This window comes from Parasteatoda tepidariorum, chromosome 7 (assembly GCF_043381705.1).
Source record: "Parasteatoda tepidariorum isolate YZ-2023 chromosome 7, CAS_Ptep_4.0, whole genome shotgun sequence".
Taxonomy (NCBI): domain Eukaryota; kingdom Metazoa; phylum Arthropoda; class Arachnida; order Araneae; family Theridiidae; genus Parasteatoda; species Parasteatoda tepidariorum.
The window spans coordinates 18,051,885-18,068,002 of NC_092210.1; the positions used below are offsets into that span (position 1 = coordinate 18,051,885).

Genomic DNA, 16,118 nt, shown 5'->3' on the forward strand with positions numbered 1-16,118 from the left:
TTTAATCATGTCTTTAAAACATGTATAAATCACTTGATGTATGCATTCAATATATTTTAGAATTAAATTTTTAAATTAATTTCTTCTTCTTTTTTTTTTAGTCCTTACTGCCCATCTGATTTTATTGTCATACATGAGGAAGGAAATCTAGAGTTTAGAAACACAGAAGAAAAGTAAAAAATAATTTCTTCGCTTTTCACTCTCTTAATAAAAATTATAATCACTTTCAATAAAAATTATAAGTAAATTTGAATAGTAATCAAGGCCTATTTTATAATATATTATTACTTGAATATTGGAAATTGATAAGTTTTAAATCTATTTTTCAGTGAGTGTCAATGGTCTTTATACAAGCATGAATACCAGTTTCCATTTGGTAAAATTAATTTAGCACAATGCAGTTTTGGATCTCACCCTCAGTCAATTCTGTGTTTAAATGAACAATATTTGTATTCATTTGATATGCGCTTAGAGGTTTGTATTTTTAAAATTCAACTTTATCATAAAATTTTAATATAATTTACTCATTTTTATTTCAAATTTAGAAAGGGACATTTAAAGTTTTGAATCATTTAATTAATAGTCAAACAAATAGATTCGAATGCTAAAAAAATTGTTTTAAGGTGAAGTTTCTAAATTATCAATATCTTAGTTCACTCCTTAACCCTTTAGCACAGTTGTCTCTTTTATATTGTTATTTGGTTGAATAATACAGAGGCCAATGCCGGCAAATAAAGTATTTATTAAAACATAATATGCGGAAACAATATTTTGCACACACAGTGCTATACATCTGAATCAACCAACAACCAGTTAGCTTCTTCAATAAATATATATCGATATCCTCTATCGGGAAGTTGTTGTATTACATTGCGCAACTTAACTGAGAAAAATAAGATTTTATTTGCATATTAACAACATATATATATCTATATATATATTGAAAAAATAGTGAAAATAGAAATACCGTGTTTTTTAATTACAAAAAACAATCTGTTAGATTATCAGAATGATATTTGCACTAAAATATAAAATCTAAAAAAAGAAAAAAAATTGTCCTTCATATTCAAAAATGTCTCAATACATGATTTTGTAAATTTTTTTTAATTTTTTACAACTGTCATTGAACAGCCGACTTAAATTTTGACTTTTCGGTTACCTTGTAATTTTGAACCCTATCCAGAAGACTAGAACACTTAGATCAGTATGCGGTATTGCATTGTTATGAGAACTTGGAGGACTTTGTGACTCTGGCAGATTTAACGTGTTACTGACACCATTTAATACCAAGGGATTCTTCGGCAGGCTGGATTTGAATTCCCGTTCTGTTGAACATGAGAACAATGCTTAACCAACCAGCCTATCCGTGCCTGATTTTTTGAATTAAAAAAATTTCAGTGATGATCATCTGTTTCTCTTATATTAAAATGCAAATTTTAAAAATTATTGTTTGGAAATTGTCCATATTGGGAAAATTACCTTTAATGCAGACAAAGACACCAGTGTTTCTTACCTTATTTTATAAACGTGAATTATTAAAATGCTACGTATAATATTTTTCACTTATTTTGATCTAAGTAATATAAAAATATATTTTTAATTAAAATACTGTACCAAAGGGGTAAAAAAATCAAAACATGTTTTTAGTCTATCCAAAATAAATAATTATAAAACATAAAATGCGTAAAAAAAAATTTTTTTAGGCAAAACAATTTTCTATTTTTACTGCTCAAAAGACCAGCATGTTAGTTTTCGTTGTTTCATCAAAAGAATATATCCTCATTTTATTCAGCAAAATTATGAAATTTCGTTTTTCACCTGTGGCATTATTATGACCACTTTTTCAAATATTTAAAATTTTTAACGATAAAAAATACTTTTAATTTTAATATTATATGACATTGGAATTTTTTAAGCATTTCTTAAAATCTAGTAAATATCACATCACCTGGCTCATTTCTAAAATAAGGAATAATTTTAAGAAGCAAGTATGAAGTAAAGTAATTTACAAAGTATTATGAACTATACATAATAATACTATATTTATTTTTTAAAAAAATAGAATGCTTATTTGGTACATTTTTAACAAAAAAAGTGGCACCTGGCAGATAATTTTCTTAATAGCCATGTATTGTATTTAGTCGTCCTTTGGCTGATGGCGACCATTAATTTTGCACTATACTTCAGATGCCAGATATAACGAGTTTAAATGTCAACAGTTTTTCCACATCAATGATAGTGTTTTGATACGTCCAGGCTTTGTTGCAGTAGTACAAATAGCAATGGGAAGTATCAGAGCAAGGCTAAATTGACAAATGGAAAGTGTAGCCTATGATTCCAAGTTTAAAAAAACTTTAAAAACATAGAAGGTTTAGAACTTATAAATGCAATAAAAAGTTTTTTAATTTTTTACATTATTTTTAATTATTAAATGTAAAAATTATAATTTTTATTTAAAATTTTTTACATGTTGTATGATATTTTTATAGTACATTTCTTCTCATTTTGATGCCAAAACAAAATCCACAAGATTCAAATAACTAAATAAAGTGCTATAAAACTTTCGAAAAGGTTACCTTGGTAAAATATATTACAATTCAAATAATTGTTCATTGTGATCAAAGAATCTGACCAATGAGAGTAATACTGTCAAGAACAAAAATTTGTAGATTGGCATGAACATGCACTGACTTTTTTTTTTTTAAAGAAAGAAAAAAAACGAAAAATATGTTATTTTTCTGTCATATTTCAAATTTAATAAATTCTTGTGTTCTGCCTGAACTTCTATATTTCAGTCTAATAACCAAGTTCAACCTTAATAAATACTAATTCTATTTTTACTTCAAAAATCACTTCGCAAAAAAATTAAATGAATAAACAGAACAACGAAATATTGTCCATTATATGTTGGACACTGAATCTTAGCAGGTTAATTAGTTTCCCTCTAATAAACTATTGCTAAAGAGAAAACTCTTGACAATCTTACAACTGACAACCCTGATTAGTTGCAGAACACTCAATGGCTATTTGAGTTGCTGTTGTTTGCAACCAAAATTGTTTTAAAATAAATTTTAAAAAAATATGTTTTAAGAGATGAGAGAATATAGAATTGATACAATATGAATTCTTTTATTTTCATTTTTAATATTTTTGTGTGTTACCGTTTGAAAATAAGTTAAATTGTTTCTTTTTTTTTAATAATCAAAAAGCAGCGTTGATTTCAGTAATAATCGCTAACTTGGCAAGATTTCAAAAAGTGGGCTGTTCTAGGATTTTACCCAAATCTGAAATTAATGTTGCTCCTAAAGCTAAAGATTTTTTAAAAATGATATTTATAGTCTATTTTTTTTCCTTGAGATATACAAGTTTTAAAGCGTTAGATATAACAAGAGGTCACATAATTATTACAGTAAACTTCTCGAGGAATCTGGACTCATCATTAAGACTATTAAAATTGCAAAGAAACCCATGCCTGGAAATGCCAATGTTCATGACTAGGGGCGCTCATCTATTATGATCAGTTGAGAAACAGTTGATGATAGTAAGAGAGCAAACTGGAGGCGCGTAACGACATTTCCGAGCATGAGTTGCTATGCAATTTTAATCCTAGTGATGTGCCTTAGTTCTCCTAGAAGTTTATCGCAACCTTTACGCGACCTCCTGTTATATGTATAAAAATAGACTGTAAATGTCATTTTAAAATATTGTATCCAGTTGCTAATTTGAAGTCAGCGATCTGTCAGAAAATCTCTTTAACAGAAAAGAAATTTGTTCCCCAGTGCAATTTTTATTATATATTTGATTTTTATTGTTTTGTTTCATTTTTCTTGCTTAATTATTTTATTTTCCTGTCTTTCCTTCAGAGTAACCAAAGTTCTGTACTACTGTCCTCTGATTTTGCTTCATGTTATGCCCATGAAAAATTTATAAGCTGCAAAAGCTGTGCTGTGAGTCCTTTCCAGCATGTGATCTCTACATATTACCGTTTATTTGTTTGTGATGAGCGCTATCCAAAACGACCAGTATGTGAAAAACTTTCATTACTAAACTTTTCAAATACAGTAGAGTGCCACTTATCCAGACCAATCTGGAAGAAAGCAGATAGAAAATGCGGATCATTGGACTACTTTAAAAAATGGCTATGAAAATGTTTTTAAGTAACTTTCCTTTGCACATTTTTCAGGCTAAGTAGCAATTGTAGTAATGCCTATTATAGCATATTACAAATGGCGTGTTTAAATGTTTAATTTACTAGAAACATGTTCCCTTATTAAAAACTACTTGCCATCCACATTGACTCAGGGCGAAAAGAATGTGAATTTTTTTTTTTTAAAGTTCACCGAGGGATGAAATATGCCTTTCTTTCGGCCCCTTTCAGATGTTCTAAAAATAAAAAAGCACTTTTGGGATTATTATTATAATTTTTTTTAAGAAGGTGGGAAAAGTGCATGGTCCTTTAATGATGCAGATAATTGGACAACCTGGTAAACCGGTAATCGAATAATTGGTGCTCTACTGTATTTTATATTGTGTTATGTTGAAAATATTACTTGTAGATTCCTCAATTACCTAAGAGTTGGGCTTGAAATTTTGTCATCTTTTTTGTACACACCATAATAATTTCTTTACAACTTTAAGAATAAGATTTAGCGAGGCTGGAAAAAAACAAACAAGATTAATAAGAAAAACAATCCTGTATCACGCATGAAAAGTGTTTTTATTCATTTATTTTTTTGACAGAACAAGAATTTGTTTAGGTTTTATAGGTTAAAATTTGGTTTGGATGTAGTTTAAAAGTGGCTTATTAAATGAATGTATTCTTTTACAATTTGTTTTATTTTCAGTTGTTCTGAATCACCTTTTGAGTTATATTATTAGTAATTTGGTTCAGTTTGGAACTAGACTTGATTTTGGTTTTAAACGTTAAAATTTGGTTTGGATGTAGTTTAAAAGTGGCTTAATAAATAGATATGTTCTTTTACAAGTTGTTTTTATGTTTAACGATTTTTATCTTTTTATGTTACATCAGTTAATAACAACTGAACTGTTCCTATGTGCTAAAAGAACAATTTCATTTTTCTTGCAAATTTAACAGACAAAATGTGTGATAATGTATAATATTTTTTATTTGAAAAGCAGAATTTTTTAATACTATACATTCAAAGTTATAGCTAGTTTTCATCTTTTCCTATGTAAAATATAATTTTATTATTGTTCAATTATATAGATTTTAACATTTTTAATTTTTAAATAAATCCTTAAACTACATTTGTTTTGAATTTGTTTATGTTTAAAAATAATTTGGTTAAAAATATTGACCAGTCAAAATATTTAAATCTTTTAGCACTTTGAATTAGTACTTAACCTCTTTATTTTCAATTTTGAAATCTTACTTTTGGCTTATTTTTATTTCAAAGTTTGTTTACATTAAATTGAAAAACACCTGTAAAATTTCTCTTACTAGTTATGTTATGTGTTTCATATAATTTTTGATTAAAAAAAAGTGAGCAAACATTAACCATTTAAGAGCCTTTCAAATACAACATAACAATTGTAATAATGTTTCAAATATTAGTAATTTTGGGCTTTCACTTGTCTCCAAATCTCAAACTCTTTCTCATGCTTTCTTTTAAAGTTAACAACACCCATATTTCTAGCTCTTTGCTTTAACTTTGATTTTTATTATAGCAATCTAATTTTACGATTAAATTCAAATAAGAGATGTAATTTTTTATTAAACCAAATTTGCATTTTAATTCATTTTATAAAGTTTTGGAATAATCTTTTGTGTTTCTCCTTATGTTTTCAAAATTGTTGATCTGTAAAACTCTTTAAAGAATTTTTTTTCTTCTCAAATTTAACTTTTATACCAAATTTTAAATTTTTCCACATAATTTTTTTTTGCATTTTTTGCTTTGCGTTTTAACAAAATTTTGAAAAGGTGATTTTAATGCCTTACATAAACATTGCTTATACCTCCACCTTCCCCCTCGTTAACCTTTTAATGCAGATGGGACAATAGTCTCACTTTTATATATTTTTTTCTGGAACTTTAATTACACGCTAGTTACTAAAAAAAAAAACCCTTCAGATTATCGGAATTATATTTGTACTAAAATATAAAATCCAAAAGAAATTACCTAGTTTGAAATTTTTTTTAACTCAGAATTTTATTAATAATTGATTTTGTAAATTAAAAAAAACTTGAATGATTTATAACTATTTCTTTTAGATCTAAATAACTGCAAATAAGTGCAAATTTGCAAAATTATTGTGTTTAGAAGCGTTTTGGAAAATTTCACCCTTAACGCATAAAAAGGCACTGGTGTTTCGTGTTGTATTTCCTAACCATAATTTATTTGAATGTTAAAGATAATATTTTTCTCTTATTTTTTTACTTAAATTAATATTAAATAATAAAAATAGTTAATAAAAATGTGTTTAACAAAAATTCTGCATCATATGAAGGTTATATATTTGAATCGCCCCCTAGTTCTCATGGTTTGCACTAAATAAAACTGCTTAATTTTATCTTTTATAGGTTTTGATTTATAACCATATGATGAGGGGTCATCCTATGTACTGTGATTCTGCAATCGTAAATAATGCTCGTGACTCTTCAGATGTCATAGTGATTCTGGGAACTCAAGACTCAAATGAGCTCAGCTCTTTTGCCATCAGAGCTCAACATTCCATAGTTCAACCCATTTCACTGTCTCCACCCTTGCATCTCTCCACTACCACAGATTGTGCAAAATCATTGAAACTCCATTGTATTCCTGTTGATGATTCCTTAGAACAACGGCTGTCCTATCCTCTTGTTGGGGTCAGTGTTATTCCACATTCGAACTCAGGATATTCGGTATTCCAGATCAACTCACTTGGTGATGTATTTTATCAAGACTTTAAGAAAGATGCCTCAGCTGTTGAGAAGAGTCATCAAGTTAGTATGGGTTGTGTTTTGACCACTCCGGACAAAATATTGCCTCATTTATCTCAGTTCATGCCAGTTTCTGATGAAGGAAATGGTCTACCAGAGTATTCTAATGATTTGTCTGAGGAAGTAAATGTGGATCTTTCGAAAATTTTCAGTATGTCAGCACGTTTAGATTCACTCGTAATCTTTTAATTTTTAAAAATTTTAGTGAAGGTATGCGGTGATAGTTTCACGTGTGATAGTTTCAGTACACAAACATGCCACTTTTTCTCAAAACCGTAAAATTCTGTTTTTGAAATTTTTTTTAATGATTTTTATCATACATTTAACAATTTTGAAATTGTAAAAAAATGTGGTATGTTGAACTAAGGGACCTTTCCAGTGGAGTATAAAATTTAAAAAAAAATTATATTTTATAAGAGGGATATCTTATTTTTTTAAAAAAAATTTTTGACGATAAAATCTAATCTTGTGTGATAGATATAAGTTGTATTAAAAATTTACATTGCTGTCTTTATTCAGTTCATATAAAATGGTTTTAGTATAATTGAAAATAAAATGTTGACACAAATTTTGAAAATGGTAAAATAAGATTTCGAATTAGCGTTTAGAAATCGATAATTTTTTTAAAAAATAAACTGAATTCCAACGAAGCAAATCCAAAAATAACAACTGACAGAAACATTTTATAATTAAAAGTGAATAAACTCAGAACATTTATACAAAAACATAGCTGCCAACTCTACTGGATTTTCCAGTTTCTCATGGTGGACTGGTTTAATTTGAATTCTCCTGGTTTTTGTACATTTTACAATATTCCATAAAATTGAGTAAGTTTCCTAAAAAAATCCATATTGAAATAGAATTTTTGTACAGATAATTGCTTGCTTTCTTGAATATTCAAATAAGTGTTACTAATACATAGTAAAGCAAACCTCATTTAGAGAAATAAAAATCAGTTCAAAAATTTTTTTGTTAGAAAATATTCAGTTTATTTTTATTCAGAACTCTCTTTTTAAATTAATTAAAAAAAAATTTCTAACTATCTTTGACGAATTAAATGCCTTTTAATATTTAAAATTATGACTACGTGTAACATTTCTAAAAAACTAAAAAAAAAACTCAGTGACTCGACAGCCCATAGAAGGCCAAGGCCTACTGTGCAATCTCAGTTTTCTTGACCTTGGTCTCTAGGGTGCAGGAGCAGATGTTCCAGTTAGGTGGGCAGCCGAACGCAAAAACCCCTGTGTTTAATTCCCAAGCATGCTTGGTACTCATTAATCGACCCACTAGAGGGATGAAAGGCTGAATACATAACATTTCAAGTATGTTTAATGCCAACCATAAGTGGAAAATATTGCAATTTTTCTATTTTGATGACTATAAAAATCCCTAAAATTCCCTATGTGTGAAATATTTAGTACATTATGCAACAAATATCGTGAAATTTATATTATTTCGTAAAATTTACTGGATTTTTTTTCTTATCCATGTTGGCAGGCAGCTATGCAAAAAAAACATTTTTTAATTTATATTTTGTTTAATTTATAATTATTCTTTTAAATTATAATTATTATATTTAATTTGTAATTCTTAAGTTTCAATACCGCCTAAAGTTCAGCTTTTTTTTTTTTTTTAAACTGCTGTGGCATGTTTGAATGCAGTACAGATGGCGCTACCATTATTCAGGCCTATAAAAGAAGCAAAAAGGAGTGTCCTGCATACCACATATAATTATTTAACTGATTAATAAGTTCATAAATGTAAAACTGGTGAAAGTTTAGTGTATATTGTGTATGAGTGAATATTTGCACAGGTATCTGTCAATTCTGTTCTTAGACTATAACATGTTGTTGCATTTGGTGGATGATGAGTTCTTTAAGAGTATGTTTTATAGTTTTTATGACTAAGTTTGAACTTTGGTGAGAATAAAGTACCATATTTCTTATGCTGTGTGCAATAAATTGTCCATTTCTATCTCCTCCTTGTTTTGTAATTTAAAAAATTTTTTTACCCAGTTCCAACACAGATAGTTTTCTTTTAATATATTTTTAAAATTTTTAATTTTATATTTACCTCTCTCATGAAGTATTTAGTAAATTACGTACATAATATTTAATTTAATTTTGCATCAATCAAGATGGCATCAAATCCTACATCCGAAGAACTGTAAAATAAAACATATAAATTAATTATTTGCTCTTGATGCAAAAATTTTCATGATTATGTTAGGTTATATTGCTTGATATTGCAGGTTCAATGAATGATATTTCTGCATTCTGCAAAATTTGTAATCCAGATAAAGATTCTACCATAACCAATGAAGCTGATAACACAACAAACATATGTCATTCCTGTGGCTATACTGAAATTGAAAGTAAAGATATAAGTGAATCATTTAATAATGTAAGTCAACATTTAATTAGGTTTTTTTTTCTACATAAATTGCTCTTTTACTGCTTATGTTCAGGGATGACATTTTTATATAAATATTCCACTTTTTCTGAAAATTCAGCTATTGAAATAAAATAATTATATTTATTTCCGATTTGATATATAGATGTAATATGTAGAAAGATATAGAAAATTCAAACTACGTAACTGCCATCAACCCTTCTGGAAATCTACTTATTTTAGATCTTGGCTTTTATGAGCAGAAAATAAGATATTTCTTATTTTTACCCGTCTGTTAGATAGCTAATATTTTCATAATTCAGACGTCACTGCATTTTAATATCAAACATCGATTTTCATTTTTACCTGATTTAAAAGTTGCATGTTGCGATTCTTATTCACATGATTTCAATATTGTTAATTGCAATTCTTATTTACGAGATTTAAAAATCCAATATTGCGATTTATATTGAGGCGTTTTTAAAATTCTATGTAGAGATTCATATTCACGCGAGTTTATCCAATGTTGTGATTCATTTTTGCGGTTGTATTATCCAACATCTATTTTCGTATTTACACTTGATTTAAGAATTAGGCTTTGGATTCGTATTCATGCCATTTAGAAATTATGCATCGTTATTCTTATTTACGCAATCTGAAAATTTTGCGTCATGATTGGAAATTTTACATTTTTGAAATCCAATATCGAGTTTCATACAAGTGATTTCAATATCGTTGTTTATATTCACGCGATTTTAAAATCCAAGATCGCTATTTGTATTCACGCAATTTTAAAATCCTTTGTCTCGATTCTTGTAAAAAGTAAGTTTTCTTTTTGAATTAGTTACTATAAATGTGGCAGTTTTTCTATCGACGATTATTGCTATATATGGGTCATTCTCATTGAAAAGGTATAAATTAACTAAAAAAATTTCTTAAATTAAAGTAATTAAAAAAGTGATAAAAACTACATAAATGCCTTTATTTATTTTTGCTATATGTCCATATAGTAATGGTCAAGTTTTCTATTTTATTTTTTACAAGATTTAAAATATTTTAAATTCTGCCTTGTCCACGGAGGAGATGTAATAGTCAACGGAGGAGACATTTTATGTTATAAAATATAAAATGTCAATGAAGACTAATTCATTAATTATTAAGTACAACTGATATGAGTTTAACATTAATAAGTAAATAATAAAATATTTCATTATTAGAGATAGAGCTACTTCCGATTAATCATGCTGCTATGAAAGGAAACATCCATTTTTAACCTAGGTGTACAATTTTTTAAGTAACTCTTACTGAATATTAATAAATTAAAATGTAAAGACTATTGAAATAAAAATTCAGACTCCACATGAAAGTTGAGTGTTGAGGGTACTCTTTTATGAACATTTTATGCAAGTTAAACATACTGTCATCCAAATAACGTTTTTGTTTTTTCTCTTTTCTTCTTGTTATTGTTTCTTTTTTCCCTGGGCACAAACGGCTTGCTCTATCAATTTCTAGAAATTTAAGTACATTTAATCACGATTTTTCTGTTAAATCTTTTTCTGATACAAATTTTAAAGTTTCTTGCTCTTTTTTTTTTTTTTTTTTTTTACTTTCTTCAAACAATATAGGGTTTTCTTTTAATTTCTGTCTAGCTTGTCTCATACTAAGTTTTTTCTGTTCCCTTCTCTTTTGCATTTGAACATTTGATTGCTTTCTTTTCTTAAATTTTGGTTTTGCAATTTTTTTCCTAAAATTTGAAGAGAAAAAAAATGTTAAACATCACAGAAATTATTTAGAAAAATTGCCAATATTTACTTCTCCGATAAGAAAAAGTTAAACTTAATTGATTTTCTTTAAAAATAGAAACAAATTAACACATTTGTTCCATTTTAAAAAATATCAATTAAAAGAAAATAGTTTTTTAATTATTAAAATTGTATTATGGTTATCTAACACATTGTCTCTTACATTGACTGTGTCTTCTCCTCCGTGGACTTGTTATGTCCACGGAGGGGACGTCCACGGAGGAGACAAAAACTAGTTCTTGAATTTTACTGATTTTTAATTTTAAAGTTACAAAAATGGGGCTAATTTTTGCAATCTAAAATTCATCTATCAAAAATAAAATAATTTTCTCTTACCTTCTTTATGATGTCCACGGAGTATACGGTGAGAACTTTGCCAAACCCCAGTTGAAAACAACAATCCAAAACTGACACCAAAGAGAAGAAAAACAACTGATATTTAACATTAGAAAATGGAATGGTTACCCCTCCCAGCAGGTGTGTTATAGGGATTTCGCATATGCTGCCCTTCAATGCATATTTACAGAACTATATTAATTGTCCACGGAGGGAGACATCATTTTTGATGGACAAAGTTTACTAGTCATATATTTTATAAAAAAAAATTTTTTTTTTAAGAATACTAAATATAAAAAGTTACTATAAACATTTAACTAGGTAAAATTACAAAAATCATTAAAATAACACTTAAATTGTTTAACAGGCATTAAAAATTATTTCGCGCCACAGACGTAGGGACGTCCACGAAGGGGATTTTGAAGTCATGTTTATTAAAAAATAAGAATGAAATATTAAATACATTTAGCAGAAATGCATATGATTTTTTAGTTGAGAACTTCACGAAAAATGATAAAGAAAAATATTAAGAAATCTGCTGTATTTCCTAATATTTATTACTCAGGGACTTAAAAAATCACCTTTTTGTGAGAATGACCCATATAGGCATTACAACATCAGCGGAACTGGATGAGAATATGCTACTGATATTTTTGCTATAAATCACGTATGATTTACTCGCGTGAAAATTCAGCTTTTTTGCCATTTGGCCAATCTCACCCCTGTATGTTGAAACTGTTCCAAAAAAATATAAGATTTGGTTAGGCCTAGCAAATAATTTTCGTTTTTACACAATTTAATAAATATATTTGTGTTGTAAGAGCTGCATTATTCAGTTAGTTTATATAATTATTGTTTGTTAATAAAAAATTCATTGTAGAAATGTTTTAAAAATGTGTTAAATCAGATCAGATGTTTAATATGTCTTTAAATCAGATGTTTCTTTCAGACAATTTTTAAGAAAAAGGACACCTCAAGTACATCCACATGTTCGGGCTTCTTCAAATGATTTTATAATCGTTTTCAAAATATTATGAGAAATTTTGTTTAAATCAGATACAGGTGGGCCTGTTTGACATGCTCGTTGTGACCACATTAGAAATGTTTCGGTTTTCAATTATTGCTTTTTAAATGTTTAAATTTACTTAAAAAAGGGGACGCGCTCACTTTCCAACTGGTATTCTCGAATGTAAGATTATGTTAAAAAATGTTGGGTACCCTTGGTTTAACTACTTTTGTACCAAATTTTTTTTAATGGTGACTGAAATTTTTAACATGAAATGCTCGCTATAATTCAATACCAAGACAATAAATTTTTATGTGTTAGTAAAAAATGTTTTTGTTTGAACTTTATCAATAATTTTTGTTTTTAAATTGATATAAGTTTAGTTTTTTAGCGATGCTGTAACTCTTAGTCTATCTTTTTCTTTTGTAGTTGAGTTTGCTTATTGGACCTACCAAAGAACCATCAATATCTGAAGTTTTTGATATCTCTCAATTTCGTGAATTTAATGATCCATATAGTAAGAAAATTTTAGATGTTTGGGGTTTAGAAGGAAATGTAAGTATTGTATTCTGACTACAATTAATTTGGAAAGTGTTTTATCATTATTGCTTTGTCTGTATTTTTGTGCCTTTAACTTTTATTTTGTTTCTTACTTGAAACATTGGAAAACAACTAAAAATAGTTTAAATAGGATGCAAAACCTTATAACTTTTTAAAATGGTTAAAATAAATTCTAATGTCATAACTATGGTATTGTTAAGATTTATATAATTAATTGATGTCATCTGAAAAAGTATAACCTTATCACATTGTTCTATTAATAGACATGAGAATTGTTAATTAATTAAATATTGCCTTGTGGGTTTTGGGTAGTCAGTAATCACAGAGCTTCATCACTATTAAATTTTCTTCTCTTTTTTTATTAAATGAAGATTATATTTAATTTCAATTGCTGGTTTAATTTCAAGTTAGTTACGATTCCCTTACTGTAAAATGTATTTAAGGTTTCTTATTACAGTCTTAATTTGCTAGATTTGCAGTTGTGAAAGTTTCAGTGCTAAATTATTTTATGAGAACATGCAAGATTTTTGAAAAAGTGCCCCTCACTTATTTAATATTTTCAGCAAAAATAGTAAGAAATCTTATGACACAGAGTTGTGAATTCAAAAAAATTTTCATTTATCTCATTATCATTTGATTTAAAAGCAGTTGAAATTAATAATCAATAATCAAAGAGTCATTAAAGGATAATGAATTCAGAAACCTTATATTTATTTTGAACAAAAATGCTCAGCTGCAATATTTACCATCTTTTCATTTCAAAGTTACTGACATTTTTTTTTAATAATTTGATTAATTATTTAGCCCAATTACAACTTTCAACAAAATATATGGTGTTACTTTTAAAAAGATGTATACGACATTTGGATGCCAGAAAATAAAATGTATCAGGTTTTTTTATTCATGATATTATGTCATTATTTATGGTGGATTACCCTAAGATATTTTATTTTCTGATGTTTCACTTGTAGCAAGAGAGCAAGATAATTCGAGTTTTACTGTATTTTTTCAGAATCTTTCTCTGTTATCAAACTACTTTTGGATGAAAGTCTTCTCCAAACTTTTCCAAAAAATTTAGATCTGCTCTAGTCTTACAATTCCTACCTTTAATTTCACTAAACCACCTTTTTTTTCTTTTCTTTTTCTAACCGGCATTGAACAACTGACCCATTTTTGAGTTTACAACTGTCACTATTCAATTCCATAGACTTATAATATTGAATCCAATTCAGAAGACAAAGGAACTCCTAGATGAAGCATTGGGACAAACTAGCCTTCGTAAATCACTTTTTTAACCCAATATTGCATTACAAGATGAAGCCAACTACAAAAATCTCTAATGGTTAGCTGGTGGCAGGGTAACCCATGATACATCTATCAGTGAGGATATTTTACATCAGCACTGTGGTCAGAGCAAGCCTGGAGCTGAATCAACCAGCCACAGATGGGATTGGAATCTGGGTCACCTCATTAGAGGGTGAGCGCTATATCCCTTGAACCACCACGGCTCTTTATTTGGCATTTGATGTTTTTTTACCGCTATTATTATTTGTTAGATTTTGATTAAAAAAATCTTTTTTTTTTTTCTTACTTAAATACTAATTTGAGATCCCTAATATGTGTACTTTTTATTACTTCATTTTCACAAGGTTTCTGAAAATATACATTTGGGGCTGTGATTGTGAGACACCCTGTTTATGAAGAGGGCACCGTTTAATGTATATTCAATTTTTTTAACAGTGTGGCCAGTTTTCTGCCTATTTGTTGTAATTTATTATTTGCAATCAAAGTAATAATTTTATTTCAGCTCTATAGTGATGCTTCAGTATATTCTAATATGAATTTCATTATCACAATACTATCGTTATCTGCTCTATCTCCTTCAACTTCCATAATTTATTTTAATATTGATTATTTTATTACAGCTAAGTAGAGATGCTCTAATATACTCTGATACAAATTTTACTACATCACCATCGATATCTGCTCTATCTCCTTCAACTTCCATAATTTATTCTAATATTAATCATTTTATTACAGCTTAATAGCAATGCTCCGGTATATTTGGATACAAGTTTCGCTACCGCAACAACATCGTTATCTGCTTTATCTCCTTCAACTTCATTTTCATCTCTTACACGGACTAACACCCAAGATACATCTGTACAATCCACCTCTGAAGATGATGTGACAAAACTATTTGATGATATGTCATCTTTGAGTTCGTCATTTAATGACTTTTCTTCTCAAGAATCATTTGATGAGTTTGTCCCACCTAGTCAAGATATTCGTCCTGTGATAGGAGAAACTTTACGCAAACCTAAAAAGTCAAGAGCGAGTAGTACAAGAAGCAGTCTTTTATTCAATGCTGGATTTTAGCTCTGTTATTTTTATATATTTTTCCCTTTCATATTTCTAATTTGTAAATGTATTGTGGCTGTTAAATATTTTTATAGCATGTTTGTTTTTTGCTTATACATTGAACAAGTATCAAAACAATATAAATATTAGTAATTTTCTTATTGCAAAATACTCATGTATTTTATCTTAAATCAAAGAAAACAAAGAATAAGTTATTCAAGATACAGCATCTTATTTGCTGGTGTAAATAATACCGAAAACAGCAGTACTATTCAGCTTTACAAGGCTGAATTTTTATGTTGAAATGATATTTTTTATTTAATATTTCCAATTTGTAAATATGCTGAGAATATTATAATTTTATTTTTATATAATTTTTTTGGGGGGTTGCAAGCTATTATTAAACGAACAAGTAGTAAGCAATATAAATATTAGTATGCTTCTTATTATGAAAATCTTTTTTATTTTATCTTATACCAAAGGAAGAGAGAATAAAGTATACAAGATGCAGCATTTTGTTTGCTGGTATAAGTTATACCAGAAACAGCAGTATTATACAACTTTACAATGTTGGATTTTTATATTGAAGTGATATTTTTCTATTTCCCCATATTTCCGATTTGTAATTATATTAAGAATATTATAACTTTATTTTTATATGTCATGTTTTTCATTACGATCTATTATAAAATGAACAAGTAATAAACAATATAAATATTAA

General features: G+C 27.7%; 1 protein-coding gene across 3 annotated transcripts in view; it reads left to right on the forward strand.

The window, feature by feature from the left end:
- LOC107443175 (uncharacterized) overlaps positions 1-16,118 on the forward strand; it is a 34,606-nt gene extending 18,488 nt beyond the window's left edge. For 2 of the 3 annotated variants that reach the window (XM_021145080.3, XM_071183125.1), the window contains 7 exons: positions 102-173; positions 330-474; positions 3,864-4,022; positions 6,542-7,091; positions 9,192-9,343; positions 12,905-13,030; positions 15,077-15,568. In XM_021145080.3, the coding sequence (XP_021000739.2) occupies positions 102-173; positions 330-474; positions 3,864-4,022; positions 6,542-7,091; positions 9,192-9,343; positions 12,905-13,030; positions 15,077-15,415 (1,543 nt within the window). In that variant the 3' untranslated portion in view covers positions 15,416-15,568. Of the gene's footprint in view, positions 1-101; positions 174-329; positions 475-3,863; positions 4,023-6,541; positions 7,092-9,191; positions 9,344-12,904; positions 13,031-15,076 lie in introns of all 3 variants that reach the window. The other variant, XM_021145083.3, reaches the window with a different exon arrangement.